This window comes from Odocoileus virginianus, chromosome 5, assembly GCF_023699985.2.
Source record: "Odocoileus virginianus isolate 20LAN1187 ecotype Illinois chromosome 5, Ovbor_1.2, whole genome shotgun sequence".
Classification (NCBI taxonomy): Eukaryota; Metazoa; Chordata; class Mammalia; order Artiodactyla; family Cervidae; genus Odocoileus; species Odocoileus virginianus.
The window spans coordinates 66,914,390-66,931,043 of record NC_069678.1 but is presented as its reverse complement, the minus strand read 5'-3'; the positions used below and the strand labels follow the sequence as shown (position 1 = coordinate 66,931,043).

The following is a 16,654-nucleotide window of genomic DNA, read 5'->3' as shown; positions in this document are numbered from 1 at the left end:
CAGTCTGAGTCACCAGGGAAGCCCTTAACATAAATATACAAGTATATATAAAATAGGTAACTAATGAAAATCTGCTGTATAGCACAGGAAACTGTATTGTATTCTGTGGTGACCTAAATGGGAAAGGAATCTAAAAAAGAATGGATATATGTATATGTATAACTGATTCACTTTGCCGTTCAGCAAAAAATAACACAATGTTGTAAAGCAACTATACTCCAACAAAAATTAATAAAAAATAAAATTTGTGGATCCCAGTATAAAAGGAAAAAGAAAAAAAAAAAAAAAAGAAAGATGTATGAACTGTAAGTTGCACACTTCACCTGTATTACTCAGATCACACAGATAGAGGGCATTTTCTAGCTTCCTGAACCTGTCGATCCATGTCTCACATTCTTCAGATGTGTTTTTCATCACAGGACTGACAGAAGGCTGTGAGACTGGCCTGATCTTCAAGGCATTCAGGATATCTTTGGGGGCTGAAGTCTCAGCAGGTGGGTTTTCTGGTTTCAAATCTTTTTCTGGAGTTTTCTACCAAAACAGCAGAAACATCTCACTGGTAAGGCATTCACCACCCAGAGCTCCCCCAGTTTCTTGACCAATGACAAGGCTACCCAACTAGCAATATTTATTGTGGGTCTGTCTTGTAAATCTGGAGGATGGCTTTCAAGTCCTCAGTGCTATATGACCATATCTGCCAAGTCTTACTGGACACAGACTACTATGTTGAGTATTTTCTTTTTTCTTTAAAGGAAGGATGAAATTGTGACTTTTATTCAGCTTGCATTTCTAGTTTACACAGAGGTTTCATAACTAGCTAAGATTTTTCATGATGTTCTACTCTATTTTATACTACTAGGATGCATAGGCAATGCTTATAATTTCTTGGTGGGAAAACTTTTGAATCCTTGAGTGTGAGATTCTTGACAAAAAGTGATTTAAACAATAATGTGATGTTACCTTGGATGTGTGGGCTCACTGTAATGAATCAAGGTGCCTCTAGTTTTGCCTGTCCTATTCATTTAACAAAGGAAGCTGACGCCCAGTGTGGGGAATAGACATATTCACTGTACGGTTGATGGTAGGCAGAAAACTAGATCAAGCGTATAGAGATTATGTCAGGCTCATCTTTGTATCCTAAACTCATGTCCAGTACAGAATAGAGATGTTTTTAGAATAAATAGACAAATGAGTTTCAGTAGATCCATGAAAGACATTCTGTCACCTGCCATGTAAAGAGAGTGGACATTTATTGTTTGACCTGCCCAACCCCACTTTTCCAGGAATTACCCTTCCTGTTGATACATATGGTTGTAGAGAGAACATCATGCATCTAAGCACATAGTGCAGGACTGGACATCTAATGCAAAATGGCCAATAAATACAATATCCAGTGATTCTGGAATCACTTGTGAGAGCTAAAGGCAGAGATAGGAAAACAGAGATTATTCTGGGTGAGAGATGAGAAGAAAGAGAGAGAGAAGGGATACGAAAGTGACATCAGAGAAGAGAGAAGATATAAGAAACCGTGATGATGTTCAAAGCTCAAGTCTCTGATTTTAATTTGCTATATTTCTATCATTGGATATAATTATAGATATATTATTATATATATGATTATATATTAAATAATTATAAATTATTTTATGTACACAATTTGTTTTATAAATAATTATATATGCAAAATATGCTCCTCTATCCATCTAATAAATTAAGTTGGTTGAGTTGATTATGTTAGTTGCAATCCAAATATTCTTAACTAATTTGTCACAGAATTAGGCCTCCCACTTTGTATACCATCTTTGCTTCTCCCAACTTTCAAATACCTGAATTTCTCCATCCTTGTCTCAAACTTCTCACATATAAGCTGTGGAGATCCCACTGCTCTAAAGAATAGTAATTTCAATAAGAGGCTAAGTTAACAACAAACATGAATTCAGTAATCCATGTAGATCGATGCTGGGGAATGTGAACAGTCATCTTGTTTGAAATAATATAAAGCTATACAAAATTGTATGCACTTCCCTCATGGCTCAGATGGTAAGAGAATCTGCTTGCAATGCAGGAGACCTGGGTTCAATCCCTGGGTAGGGAAGATCCTCTGAAGAAGGAAATGGCAACCCACTCCAGTACTCTTGCCTGGAAAATTCCATGGATGGAGGAGCCTCATAGGCTATTGTTCATGGGGTCGCAGAGAGACACGACTGAGCGATTTCACTTTCACTTTCATACAGAATTGTATCCATATGGATGACCAGTGACCAGTACATTTTAAGAGATTAATATATAAGAGTTCTACTTTTATAAAATCAATTTTGAGAGAAGCTGAAAGTTTTTATAAAGTAAATACCATAGGGATTCTTATACTTTTTAGAGCTTTGGACTACTTTAGAAATCCAATGAAAACTTCAGATAATCTACCCAGATAAATGCACATTTGCATAGGATTTGTATGATTTTAGAAAGTTCAAAGAGGTCCTTGGAGTTGAGGAACTGACTTTAAATAATTACATATTTCTTCAGATATTTCCACACTTTCTTTGATCTCTAAAGACAGGGGATGAGGGAATTTGTCTGAGCCTGAAATAACCTGGTAGGTAAGTAAGTAACTGACTAACACACCCTATACTGTTTTGGTCCCACTGTGTCACGATGTCATCCAAATTCCTTTCTTGGCCCTTGAAATCATTTAAGTTTTTGTTCTTGCCTCTCTTTTGATATATGCATCTTTTCCTCCAGCCACATAAAGCTGGGAAAAAAATAAAGCTGCTTGATGCTCTTATGCCTTTTACATGCTGTTTTTTCTGCTGTAAAAGTCCTTTTTGCCATCTGTGCCTCAGTGCGTTGGGCTCCTACTCATCCTTCAAGGCCCAACTCATATTTCCCTCCTTATGGGAGGCCTTCCTTGACAGCCTCAGGATAGGAGAGGGGAAATTCTTTATAGCCCTTTTATCCATCATAGCACTTACTATTGGATAGTGTCTGTTAGAGTATCTCTTCCCTCCCCCAGAGATCTGGAGGCTGGGCCTGTGAGATAGTCATTTATGTATCTACAAGTTTTGGTTATTGACTGTCACATAGTAGGTGCTCAGGATATGTTTACTGAATGAATAAGTGAATGCATCAATGAACAATTTTCTCTGGGGCAATCAGAAAGCTGCTTTACCAAACCTCTGCCTCAGTTTCCCTTTCTAAAAAGTGAGACAATGAATGCTGCTTATATAGGAATGTGAGAAGAATCGATTATTGCCGAGATGCAGTAAAATCTTCAAACGAGGCAAGAAAAAGAGCAAACTATATATTTTTTATAATCTTACACACAACAGACTTAACACTCAAGGAGAAAAGCATTTGCTGTTGTTTCTTGCATGGCAGAGGCATGCCAAAATGGATACTATTTTCTAAAATATTTCAAAGTGTGAAGTGTATGAAGAGGCCTCCCGTCATTTGAAGATGAATTATGTTCTAATCCAGGCATTTAAAAAAACAACAACAACAGAGAAACTCAGGCTGTTTTTCAATTTTGTCTGCATCTTCAGGCTAAGTGCTGGGAATATTAAAAAGAATTTTAACTGCTTGCCAGATTTTCTTTTTTTAAATCAAAGAGCCCATTACATTTTAAAATGTGATGTCTGGGGAAAAGGTCACCCTGCTTCTGGAAGCTGGATTTAAGATGTTAAAATAGGCCTAACAACCACCCTTTATTTTGATGGCAGTTGGTGACCGGTCACAGGCTTTGGAAGGACACCTGTTCACACACCACAGGTTCAATGTTTGGGGGCCAATGGCAAGTCGGTCACTGAGTGGTGATGAGAAGTTTCTGCAAGCATACAGGCTCAGACAGAAATCAACCACACTCTTGGAGTTCTATTTCCCTTCTCTGCTTGAGTAGAGTATTGAAGTCACAGATAGTCTGATACTGAAGTACTGGATGGAAATCAAAAATTCAGAAGGGACAGCCTAACCCAGCATCAGAGCATAGAAGGCAAAGGATTGGTGAAGCCCATCCCCAAGTTCTATACTAGGCTGCATACCATTTGTTCAGTTTTTCCTTGAGATATCTCAGGAACTTCAGGATGCCCTGGAGTAGCAGAAATTTCCTTTCCTTTCTTTCCTGGACAAGAAAGAAAAAAATGGTTTTAACTTGGTCTCTTCCTTTTAACGTATACACATATACACCCAGGCAAAGAAAATGTTGAGACTCTGCTATGTGGTTGGCATTGTATGGGGTGATGGGGATACCCTGGTGGAGAAGAAGGATCTAATTCCTGCCCTGATGAAGCTCACAAAGGGGAGATAAGTGCTAAATAATCACTCAAGATTATTATTTAATTACAAACTACCATAAACACAACAAAGGAAAATGTGAAAATAAATTTCTTTCAGGCTAGGGGTAGGAGTGATGGAGGGTCAGAGAAGGCTTCTTGGAAGAAGTGACACTTAAACTGGGGAACTGAGGGTGAATAGGAGTTTCCAGGAAAAGGTGATGGCGGCATTGCAAAAAAAGAATAAAATGCTTAGGAATAAATTTACCTAAAGAAACAAAAGACCTATACATAGAAAACTATAAAACACTGATGAAAGAAATCAAAGCTGACACAAAGAGATGGAGAAATATTACCGTGTTCATGGATTGGAAGAATCAATATAGTGAAAATGAGTATACTACCCAAAACAATCTATGATTCAATGCAACCCCTATCAAGCTATCAATGGTATTTTTCACAGTACTAGAATAAATAATTTCACAATTTTTATGGAGACACAAAAAACCTCAAATAGCCAAAGCAATCTTGGGAAAGAAGAATGGAACTGGAGGAATCAACTTGCCTGATTTCAGACTATACTACAAAGCTAGTCATCCAGACAGTATGGTACTGGCACAAAGACAGAAATGCAGATCAGTGGGACAAAATAGAAAGTCCAGAGATGAATTCATGGACCTATGGACACCTTATCTTTGACAAAGGAGGCAAAAATATACAATGGAGAAAAGACAATCTCTTTATCAAGTGATGCTGGGAAAACTGGTCAACCACCTGTAAAAGAATGAAACTAGAACACTTTCTAACACCATACACAAAAATAAACTCAAAATGGATTAAAGATCTGAATGTCAGACAAGAAACTATAAAACTCCTAGAGGAAAACATAGGCAGAACACTCTCTGATATAAATCACAGCAAGATCCTCTATGACCCACCCCACCTCCCAGGGTAATGAAAATAAAAGTAAAAATAAACAAATGGGACCTAATTAAACTTAAAACCTTTTGCACAATGAAGGAAACTATAAGCAAGGTGAAAAGACAGCCTTCAGAATGGGAGAAAATAATAGCAAACAAAACAACTGATGAAGAATTAATCTCCAAAATTTACAAGCAGCTCATGCAGCTCAATACCAGAAAAATAAATGATCCAATCAAAAAATGGGCCAAAGAACTAAACAGACATTTCTCCGAAGAAGACATACAGATGGCTAACAAACACATGAAAAGATGCTCAACATCACTCATTATCAGAGAAATGCAACTCGAGAAATGCAAATGCATTTGCAAATGCATTATTTGAGAAATGCAAATCAAAACCACAATGAGGTACCATCTCATGCCAGTCGGGATGGCTGCTATCCAAAAGTCTACAAGCAATAAATGCTGGAGAGGGTGTGGAGAAAAGGGAACCCTCTTACACTGTTGGTGGGAATTGCAAACTAGTACAGCCACTATGGATAACAGTGTGGAGATTCCTTAAAAAGCTGGAAATAGAGCTGCCATATGACCCAGCAAACCCATTGCTGGGCATACACACTGAGGAAACCAGAATTGAAAGAGACACGTGTACCTCAATGTTCATTTCGGCACTGTTTACAATAGCTAGGACATGGAAGCAACCTAGATGTCCATCGGCAGACAAATGGATAAAAAAGCCGTGGTACATATACACAATGGAATATTAAAAAGAACACATTTGAGTCAGTTCTAATGAGGTAGATGAAACTGGAGCTATTATACAGAGTGAAGTAAGTCAGAAAGAAAAACACCAATACAGTATATTAACGCATATATATGGAATTTAGAAAGATGGTAACAATGACCCTACATGCAAGACAGCAAAAGAGACACAGATATAAAGAACAGACTTTTGGACTCTGTGGGAAAAGGCGAGGGTGGGATGATTTGAGAGAATAGCATTGAAACATGTATATTACCATATGTGAAACAGATCACCAGTCCAAGTTCGATGCATGAAACAGGGCACTCAAAGCTGGTGCACTGGGACAACCCAGAGGGATGGGATGGGGTGGGGGACTTTGGGATGGGGGACACATGTACACCCGTGGCTGATTCATGTCAATGTATGGCAAAAACCACCACAATATTGTAAAGCAGTTAGCCTCCAAATAAAATATATTAATTAAAACAAACAAACAAACAAACAAACAAACACAGACATGGTGGGCATGTCCATAGAACAGAGAGTTCCAGATAAAGAGAGATACCAGCCTGTTGAACTTCCCTGAATGAAGAGGGCTTTTCCAGTTTGGGGAGTGGCAAGGGGCCTTTTCCTGTGGTCTTTCCTCTTAGAGAATGAAGCACTTCCACCTCCCTTTCCATTCAAGTTTGCACTTGAAAGATCATGTAAAACCTTTGTCTTCCCCTTTCTTGTTCCTTCCTATGGTCAGAGGTCCTATATGGAAAGAGTATGGCATCCCTACCCCAGGGGATTTTACGGCCCATGTACTACTTGCTCTGGCTGCTGCCTTCATGAATAGAAGAAATTTCCTTAGGAAGCAGGAAAAACACATAAAGACCTTCAGTTTAAGTCCACTGAGGTTTACTGTGGGCATCATTCATTCATCGCTCAACACCTGTCATCAGAGTTGGCAACTTATTACTGACAGCTACATAGCACAGATTTCTGGGAGCTTCAGCTTCAATATTTAATGCATAATTCAAATATGCTATTGTGTGCGTGCTTAGTCACTTCAGTTGTACCTGACTCTTTGCAACTCTGTGGACTGTAGCTCACCAGGCTTCTCTCTCCATGGGGTTCTCCAGGCGTGAATACTGGAGTTGGTTGCCTCAATCTTCCCAATCCCAAGGGATCAAACCCACGTCTCCTGTGGCTCCTGCATTGCAAGTGGATTCTTTACTGCTGAGCCACCAGGGGAGCCCCAAATGTGCCATTAACAAATACATATTGTTTCTGAGTTGGCTGTTGCTATTTTCAATAAAATGATTCAATCAATGAATTTTTAAAAAGGGTAGAAGTCGACAGTATAACATAATGGTGGGGGAATAGAGGCTCTGAAGCCAGATCCCTTGGATTTGAGTCCTGGCTTGACTCTTTTCTCTATTAGCTGCATGATTTAGGGCAAGGAACTTGTCCTCTCTGTGTCTGTTTCCACTTCTGTAAAATGGGGATAATGCCATCTATAGGTTACTGTGAAGATTAAATGGACTAGAAAATGTAAAGCAAATACTTGGAGCATAGCAGGTACTCAAATAAATAGCTACTACGTTAACTAGTAGCTATCTATGTAAGGATGCTTATAAAATAAACATATTGGATTAAAGAGCTTTTTGTTAGACTCTTAACATTGCACTTACAAATAATTATGAATCTTCTCCCACAGTTTCTTGATGGAGAAGGCAATGTGATTTCATAATCTCTGAAGGCCCAGAACCCAGCATTAGAATAAGTACTCAATGCATGTAAAATGGATGATCATGTGCCCTTAATTTGAAGTTTGGAAAATAAAGTCACTGATTGTATATTTCTGTGTTTCCCGTTCCTTTTCAGGCCCTTTAGGAGGAAGGATTTTTCTCTCTTCTTCCATATCTAACCCAGATGCTACAGATGAACTTGGGTGTCAGGTATGAATGCTATGAATATAATCCAGATGTTTCCCTTTACCAGCTGCAAGCTTTCAGATCTTAATCTTGTCAGTTGTGAAAAGGGAATGATAATTGCATTTTGAAATTATAATTTATGTAGGTAATTAAAAACTACCTACATAAAAATGCTTAACACAGGGAAGATGCCTAATGCAATGTAGTATTGTTTGCCATTGTGTTACTATTATGTGATTTTAAGCAATCTAGTTTCTCCAGAAAAGAGAACTTTGCATTATGTGCCAGGAATTTTTCACATGCATTATTCTTTTTAATATAAGATCTAGTACCTAGAGTTTGTCCCAATCCAGTTTCTCTATTGTTGGCATTTCTAAAAGTCCCATAAGGAGAAAATGCAGGCTCATCTCCTTGGCTTCTTTTAAGCTGTTCTTTCTCCTTCCTAATGCTTATAAGCATATTTTAAAAGGTAATGTTTTTCACATGTGGAAATTGAGAAATCCAAGGTAGGGATGATTTTTTTTCTTTCTAACACAGAAGGAAGGACAAATAATAACCATCTGTCTAGTCTGCCTTGAAGATTTGCATTGGAGGAAACAGGCCAAGCTAGCTTCTAGAGATCTCCAGGTATTGTAAGGGCCAGGTTTTACAAGGCTTCCAGTGGATTCTGAGAGTTACACAGCCAGCCCTACCATCTCTCCCCACATCCCCCACTAATAACTTGAAATCAGTGGTCTTCAGCACTGGTGCTAAAATGCTCCCACCTGGAGAGCTTTAAAAATTACCAATGCCTAGGTGTCACGCCAGACCAGTTATACCAGAATCTCTAGGGGGTGAGAACCCAGTTTGGGACTTCTAAAAAATTCCCAGGTAAACCTAAAATAAAGTCATAAATAAAAACTGACTAAAAAAATTAAATAATACTGTTTGCAGCAACATGAACAGACCCAGAGATTATCATACTAAGCGAAATAAGTAAAAACGAGAGACAGATACATGTGGAATCTAAAAAAGTGATACAAATGAACTTATAAAACAGAACTTATAAAACTTATAAAAACTCACAGACATAGAAAATAGATTTAAGGTTATCAAAGGGGTGGGGAGAAATAAATGGGTTATTTGAGATTGGTAGATAAACAGTAAGGACCTGCTGTATAGCACAGGGGACTATATTGAGTATCTTGTAACAACTTAGAGAGTAAAGGCACCTGAAAAGCTGTAGTGGTGGTTTAGTTGCTAAGATGTGTCTGACTCTTTGTGACTCCATGGACTGTAGCCTGCCAGGCTCCTCTCTCCATGGGATTTCCCAGGCAAGAATACTGGAGTGGGTTGCCATTTCTTTCTTGAGGGGATCTTTCCAACCCAGAGATAAAACCCATGTGTCCTGCATTGCAGATGGATTCTTTACCACTGAGCTACTATGGAAGCCCCGTGTGTGTGTGAGTGTGTGCGTGTGCATGCATGTGTGTGAAATTAAAAGATGCTTGCTCCTTGTAAGGAAAGCTATGGCAAACCTAGACAGTGTATTCAAAAGCAAAGACATCACTTTGCTGACAAAGGTCCGTCTAGTCAAAGCTATGGTTTTTCAGTAGTCATGTATGGATATGAGAGTTGGCCATAAAGAAGGTTGAATGTTGAAGAATTGATGCTTTTAAATTGTGGTGCTGGGGAAGACTCTTGAGAGTCCCTTGGACTGCAAGAAGATCAAACTAGTCAATCCTAAAGGAAATCAACCCTGAATATTCATTAGAAGGACTGATGCTGAAGCTGAAGCTCCAATACTTTGGCCATCTGATGTGAAGAGCTGACTCACTGGATGCTGGGAAAGACTGAAGGTAAAAGGAGAAGAGGGCGGCAGAAGATGAGATGGTTGGATAGCATCACCAACTCAGTGGACATGAATTTGAACAAACTCAGGGAGATAGTGAAGGATGGAGAATCCTTGTGTTCTGCAGTCCATGGGGATTGCAAAGAGTCAGACCCAACTAAGCAACTGAACAACAATCTGCTATAGTTTCTTAGGTAGTAAAGTTCTCTCCTTGGCAGGACCTCCCAAAAGAGAGTGCTGTGGAGGGATGATAAGCCTAGCTCCCAGAACTATTTTGCTATTACAGGAGTGCCCAGTGCAGTTGGACACCAACATTTAGAACCTGAAGATGATGCCAACACCAGATAAAGGAAGCAGAAAGCCAGAGAGCAGATTCTTGACCTGACACTTGAAGTGAAAGTCGCTCAGTCATGTCCGACTCTTTGCAACACCACAGACTTAGTCCATGGAATTATCCAGGCCAGAATACTGGAGTGGGTAGATTTTCCCTTTTCCAGGAGATCTTCCCAAGCCAGGGATCAAACCCAGGTTTCCCACATTGCAGGCAGATTCTTTACCAGCTGAGCCACAAGAGAAGCCCAATGGCTAGATAAAACCATTCTAGCTCTTGCTGCTGCCTGAGTTTTCAGTTACATAAACCAAAGCTTTTCTGTTCCTTCAATATAAGTAGTTCTAACTAGGAATTACTATGGATTTTTTTACCCTTAATAAAAGGGAGGTTAAACTCAGCCATTTTTCTATGTTATCTTGAGTGATGGGCCATCGGTAAATGTTTAGGGGGATCAATGAGCCTCCGAGGCGACCATCATTGCCTTCTAATTTCCCCCCATCTGCAGTCATGCGATAGGCCTGTTCCTTGCTTCCTGCTTCCCCTCTTCTTCTCCCTCACTTCACCGGCTCCACTGTGAAGAGGTTCAAAGTTGGGTCGTACTTCATTTTTGTAAAATACTACTTTAGATCTTAGAACATATGTATCTGGAGGGGTCTAAGCTCTTTTGTATTTGTCTTTATGGGAGTTTGCAGCATTTCTTGGATCTATGGCTTGAGGTATTTTTTTCACTGTTGGCAATTTTCAGTCATAATTTTCTTCAATATGGCTTCAGCTCTACTCTCTTCCTCCTATCATCCTGTGACTCCATTACATGTATGTTGGATGTTGTCACTATTTCCTATATATCTTTTATATACTCTTTTTGCATATTTTGTCATCTTTTATCATTCATACTTCAATGTGAATATTTCCTACTGAATCATATTCTAGTTCACTAATTCTCCCTTCAGATATGCCCAGTCTTTTGTTAAACCCATCTATTAAGTTTTAAAATTTAGTTATTTTTAAATTTTTTTTGTGTTCTACATATTCCATTTGATTCTTTTTATAGATTCAAATTATTTGCTGAAAATTCTCCATCTTATTAATTTTCTCAAACATACTAATTACAGTTATTTGAAAATCCACATCCCCTGTTATACCATTGCTGATGATTTCTAATTGAATGCTGGAAACATTTTGTGTGGATAATTCTAGAGATTTTATGAGATGTTAACTTCTTACACAGAGTGGATTTTCCTCTTTTCTATCTGGTTGTTCAACTTGAATTCCAAATAATATCCTTCAAAGAAATATTATTTTGTATTTTATCTTGTATTCTGGTTGATCTTGCCAAGATTCTGATCCTTAGTCTAAGTTACAGACATTAAGTATTTATGTGATATGCAAATATCATATGCACATTAAAAGCAAGTTCATAGAATTTTTGTGATTCCAAATGTGATCAAGTTTATAATATGAGGCAATATATATAAAAATGAATCATTTTAATCAGGTTATCATACAATCTTCTAATGAAAATTGGAATGAGAAAATTCACAGTTCTACACACTCCAAATGCATAGCTATCTTTAGTTTCTTATAATATCCCTTCTTTCCTTTTATGACACTTAACCTGTTGGGCTAAAGAACCAGCAAACAAAATGGCCCACTCGGTGCCTAACAGCATTTTAATAATCATAGCCCCAGCAATATAGGAATGGGAAGAGATCAAGACTAAGTTTCTCAGTAAGCCACAGGCTGTCACAACAATGCAACAACAGTACCACTACACTCCTGTAGAGTGTAGTGTAGAGTGTAATATTGTCTAACATTTTTGTTTGTTAGACTTACAGTCACCCTATGAGATTCTAGGTTCTGCTAAGAGTACACATTTCTCTACACTCCTTCAGCCCTAAGGATGATAGCTGCTTTCGATAGTTACTAGTATCTGGGTTATCTCATGGTCACGGGTTTAAATATATCCTTTAAACAGGTACCACTGAAACCTGTTAATAAGGCCCTGTTTGAAAACAACTTAAGATGTAATCAAGTTAAGATGACATCATTATGGATTTGGTTGGGCCCGAACTTGAATGAACAGTAGTGTCTTTGTACAAAGAGAGGGAGGATTTAGACACAGGTACGAAAGAGAGGCAGAGAAGGAAGAAGGCCATAGGAAGACAGAGGCAGAGACTGTAGTTATGTAACCATAAGCCAAGAACAGCCTGTGGACAACAGAATCTGGGAGAGGCAAGGAAACACTCTTTCCTAGAGCCTTGAGAGAGAGCATGGCCCTCCTGACATCTTGATTTCTGACGTATAGTGTCCAGAACCATGAGCGAAGAAATTTCTGTTATTTTAGGCCACTCAGTTTCTGACTTCGTTGTGACAAATGCCCGAGGGAAATGAACACACTCTTTATTCTCATTTTGCGCTTTCAGTCTTCTAATTATGGATAATAACCAATCCCTCAACCCCCTGCTATAAATTCCCTTTGTTTGAAATACCTAGTGAGGTTTCTGTTTTTCACTGGAATGCAAACTGATATACTACACTTCCCACCAAACTCTCAGTACCTTGTATTTTGATCCAAAGGGTAACCAGTAAATGGTTGATGGATGTAATAAATAGAGAATTGCAACAACAGATTAGTATCAATGCATATTTTTTCACCTGTCATATTTAACACTTGTTAATTGCTAAATATTTTGCCCAATTCATCTTCATCATTTCACTTAATAATATATCTTGGAAATCTTCCTGTATTAGATCAGCCATGTGATTTTACAGCTGCATAGTTATAGTAATTGGATATACTGTAATTTAATAAAATGGTGCTTGAAGGATCTTGGCTTCCCTGGTGGCTCAGATGGTAAAGAATCTTCCTGCAACGTGGGAGACCTGGGTTTGATCCCTGGATCGGGAAGATTCCCTGAAGAAGGGAGTGGGTCCCTGCTCCAGTATTCTTGCCTGGAGAATCCCCATGGACAGAGGAGGCTGGCAGGTTACAGTCCATGGAGTTGCAAAGAGTCGGACATGACTGAGTGACTAAGCACACAGCACACACAAAAATTATACCACTGTATATAAATCTTGGAGAGCTTTTTGGTGAGGTATTAGTAGGGAAAGTACTTAGCTATAGGATTCCCAGATCTAAGGGACTATGCAACTGAAATTCTAATAAGTAATATCAACTTCTTTTATAAATGCACTACATCCATATTAAAGGGCTATTTCTAGATAATGCTTCATGATGTACTACATGAATGAATGGATAAAGAAGCTGTGGTACATGTATGTGATGGAATATTACTCAGCCATAAAAAGGAACACATTTGAGTCAGTCCTAATGAGGTGGATGAACCTAGACCCTATTATACAGAGTTGAGTAAGTCAGAAAGAGAAAAACAAATATCATATACTAATGCATGTATATGGAATTTAGAAAAATGGTACTGGTGAACCTATTTGCAGAGCAGCAGTGGAGATGCAGACATTGAGAACAGATTATAGATACAGCTGGGGTGGGGGAGGCAGGAGAGAGTGGGATGTATGGAGACAGCAACGTGGAAACATAAAGTCATCTATTTTACCATGTGTAAAATAGATAGCCAATGGGAATTTGTTGTATGACTCAGAGAACTAAACCAGGGCCCAGTAACAACCTAGAGAGGTTGGATGGGGAGGGAGGTGGGAGGCAGGTTCAAGTGGGAGGGGACATGGGTAAACCTATGGCTGATTCATGTTGATGTTTGGTAGAAACCAACACAATATTGTAAAGCAACTAACCTTCCATTAAAAATAAATAAATAAATAAACTCTTTAATTAAAAAGAAAAACCTGGGAATTATGCCTTTTATGATCTAACTGACCTAAACAAATAACCATTAATGCAAACTTCACTCTTAATTTTTCTTCACTGGTAAGCTATTTACATTTCTGGGAGAAATGATGTGAAATCCAACAGACAGACCATTGGAGCTAAGTCACAGCATCAACAAGAGCTCTGGGAATGGGAGGTCTCTTAAGGAACAAAATAACCAGACTCACCTGGAGGAAAATCAGATGACAAATCAGAGGAAGCTCTGCCCAACCACTCAACAAAATTCTCCCATCTATGCAAGAAAAGGAAACATAGTATCTGTGATCAAAGTAGGAAGCTCTGAAAGAATGTACAAAAAAGCTGAAAAGATATATAGACTGTGATATCATAGGAATTTTTTGATGCCTCTATCATTAGGGGTTCAGTGAAGGAAATGGAAGCTACTTTACGTGTCTCAGGGATTCCCTGGTGATGGTAAAGAGTCTGCAATGCAGGAGACCTGAGTTTGATCCCTGGGTTGGGAAGATCCCTTGGAGAAAGAAATGGCAACCCACTCTAGTATTCTTGCCTGGAAAATCCTATGGACAGAGGAGCCTGGGGGGCTGAAATCCATGGGGTCAAAAAGAGTTGGACAACTGAGAGACTTCATTTTCTTTCTTTTCTTCTTAGGTGTTTCTACTAGAAATGGAAATTAAGTGCCCACAAAGTTATTGCAGGGGCTAGTAGAATGGAGGTTGGTGTCTGCCGATGGGCTAAGGGTTAGGTCTCAGTAGATGTAGTCCAGAGTCCAGGCAACTGCAGGAAATTCTAGCTGATGTCTCAGTTGCCCTTGACCATGAGTTTGGTGACTAGACAGTATAGATGGCATTCTGGCCACTGCAAAAACTGAGGGTCTGGAATTGCTACTACTGCAGGAAAGCAATACATACTTAAAATGTCCCTGCCCCTCTCACCACTCTTTCTGCCTTTCAAATCTCATGCAGTGGCATCCCAGTGATGGAACTTAAATCAATTCCAGAACCTCAATGTCAAGGGAGCTTTGGAAATATTCTTTATAGCCTTCTCAACTATAGGAAGTATTATAACACAGGAAAGAACATAGAAGGGGATAGAAATGGGTGCTAAGTGCAAACAGACAATATTTAGTGAAATCCCCAAGCAGATATTACATTGGGCAATGTGTGGGCATGTGATAATCATGGAGTCATTTAAAACTTACAAGTAGTTTAGGAACACTTAGGTAGGAAAAATAACTTAGATTTGCTTGCCCAGCATCCATTATCCATTTATATAAAAATATGCTTCTCTAGGATATTGGGCTACAATCAATGTCCTATACCCTTCTCTAGCCAATGTTGTGATCCATCCTGTCTAATTAATCTCAGTCTATCACTTTTCCCATCCTTCTCTCCCTTCTTTCCTCTTTCCCACTCTGTCTGTGTTTCTCATTATTTTTTGGTTTCAATGCTTCCCAAAGTTTCATTCTTCCCTAATTTTGCATGTAACTTTGTATCTTTTTGAAATACTTCTTTTTGCTTATGCTAGCAAGACAGTTCTGTTGCTAGCAACCAAACTTAAAGTGGAAAGAGTTTTTAGCACCTCTTTGCCCATCAGAAGCCAAGCAAATATAAACAGCCAGTTGTGAGAATATGTCCTAGGTTATCTAGAAGAGTTTTAAAGTCATGTGATTTTATTCTCTTTATTTTTAATTGAAGTATAGTTGATTTATAAATACACACACACACACACACACACACACACATATGTATATATATTTAGGCTTCCCAGGTGGTGGTAGTGGTAAGGAACTCACATACCAGTGCAGGAGACAGAAGAGACGTGGGTTTGATTCCTCAGTCAAGAAGATCCCCTGGAGGAGGACATGGCAACCCACTCTAGTATTCTTGTTTGGGGAATCCCCATGGGCAGAGGACCCTGGTGGGCAGTCCACAGCATCACACAGAGCTGGACACAACTGAAGCAACTTAGCATGCATGCAGGGATGTACATGTACAAACACACTTTTTCAGATTTTTTTCCCTTATAGGTTATTACTATAAAATTCCTATATAGTATAGTATAGTTCCCTGTGCTATATAGTAGTCCTTGTTGGTTATCTATGTCATATATTTTTGTTGTTCAGTTGCTCAGTCATGTCTGACTCTTTGTGATCCCATGGACATCAGCACGCCAGGTTTCCCTGTCCATCACCATCTCCCGGAACTTGCTCAAGCTCATGTTCATCTAGTCAGTGATGCCATTCAACCATCTCATCCTCTGTTGTCCCCTTCTCCTCCTGCTTTCAATCTTTCCCAGCATCAGGGTCTTTTCTAATGAGTCAGCTCTTCGCATCAGGTGGCCAAAGTATTGGCGCTTCGGCTTCAGCATCAGTCCTTCTAATGAATATTCAGGGTTGATTTCCTTTAAGATTGACTGGTTTGATCTCCTTGCAGTCCAAGGGAATCTCAAGAGTCTTCTCCAACATCACAGTTCAAAGCATGCATTCTTCAATGCTCAGCTTTCCTTATGGTCCAATTCTCACATCCACACATGACTACTGGAAAAACCATAGCTTTGACTATATGGACCTTTGTTGGCAAAGTAATGTGTCTGCTTTTTAATATGCTGTCTAGGTTGGTCATAGCTTTTCTTCCAAGGAGCAAGTGTCTTTTAATTTCATGGCTGCAGTCACCATCGCAGTGATTCCAGAGCCCAAGAATTTAAAGTCTGTTACTGTTTCCATTGTTTCCCCGTCTATTTGCCGTGAAGTGATGGGACCAGATGCCATGATCTTAGTTTTTTGAATGTTGAGTTGTAAGCCAGCCTTTTCAGTCT

At 39.0% G+C, this 16,654-nt stretch overlaps 1 protein-coding gene and 1 long non-coding RNA gene across 7 annotated transcripts in view; one reads left to right on the top strand and one right to left on the bottom strand.

Annotated features, from left to right (window-relative positions):
- LOC110126067 (uncharacterized) overlaps window positions 1-16,654 on the top strand; it is a 396,803-nt gene that overhangs the window by 59,683 nt on the left and 320,466 nt on the right. For all 4 annotated transcript variants that reach the window (XR_011487855.1, XR_011487854.1, XR_011487857.1 and 1 more), the window contains one exon: window positions 7,803-7,876. This is a non-coding gene — a long non-coding RNA (uncharacterized lncRNA). The remainder of the gene's footprint in view (window positions 1-7,802; window positions 7,877-16,654) is intronic.
- C5H1orf87 (chromosome 5 C1orf87 homolog) overlaps window positions 1-16,654 on the bottom strand; it is a 107,891-nt gene that overhangs the window by 9,838 nt on the left and 81,399 nt on the right. For all 3 annotated transcript variants that reach the window (XM_070468080.1, XM_020875521.2, XM_020875522.2), the window contains exons 9-11: window positions 14,047-14,111; window positions 4,035-4,114; window positions 324-531 (exon numbers count right to left, since the gene is read on the bottom strand). In XM_070468080.1, the coding sequence (XP_070324181.1) occupies window positions 324-531; window positions 4,035-4,114; window positions 14,047-14,111 (353 nt within the window). The remainder of the gene's footprint in view (window positions 1-323; window positions 532-4,034; window positions 4,115-14,046; window positions 14,112-16,654) is intronic.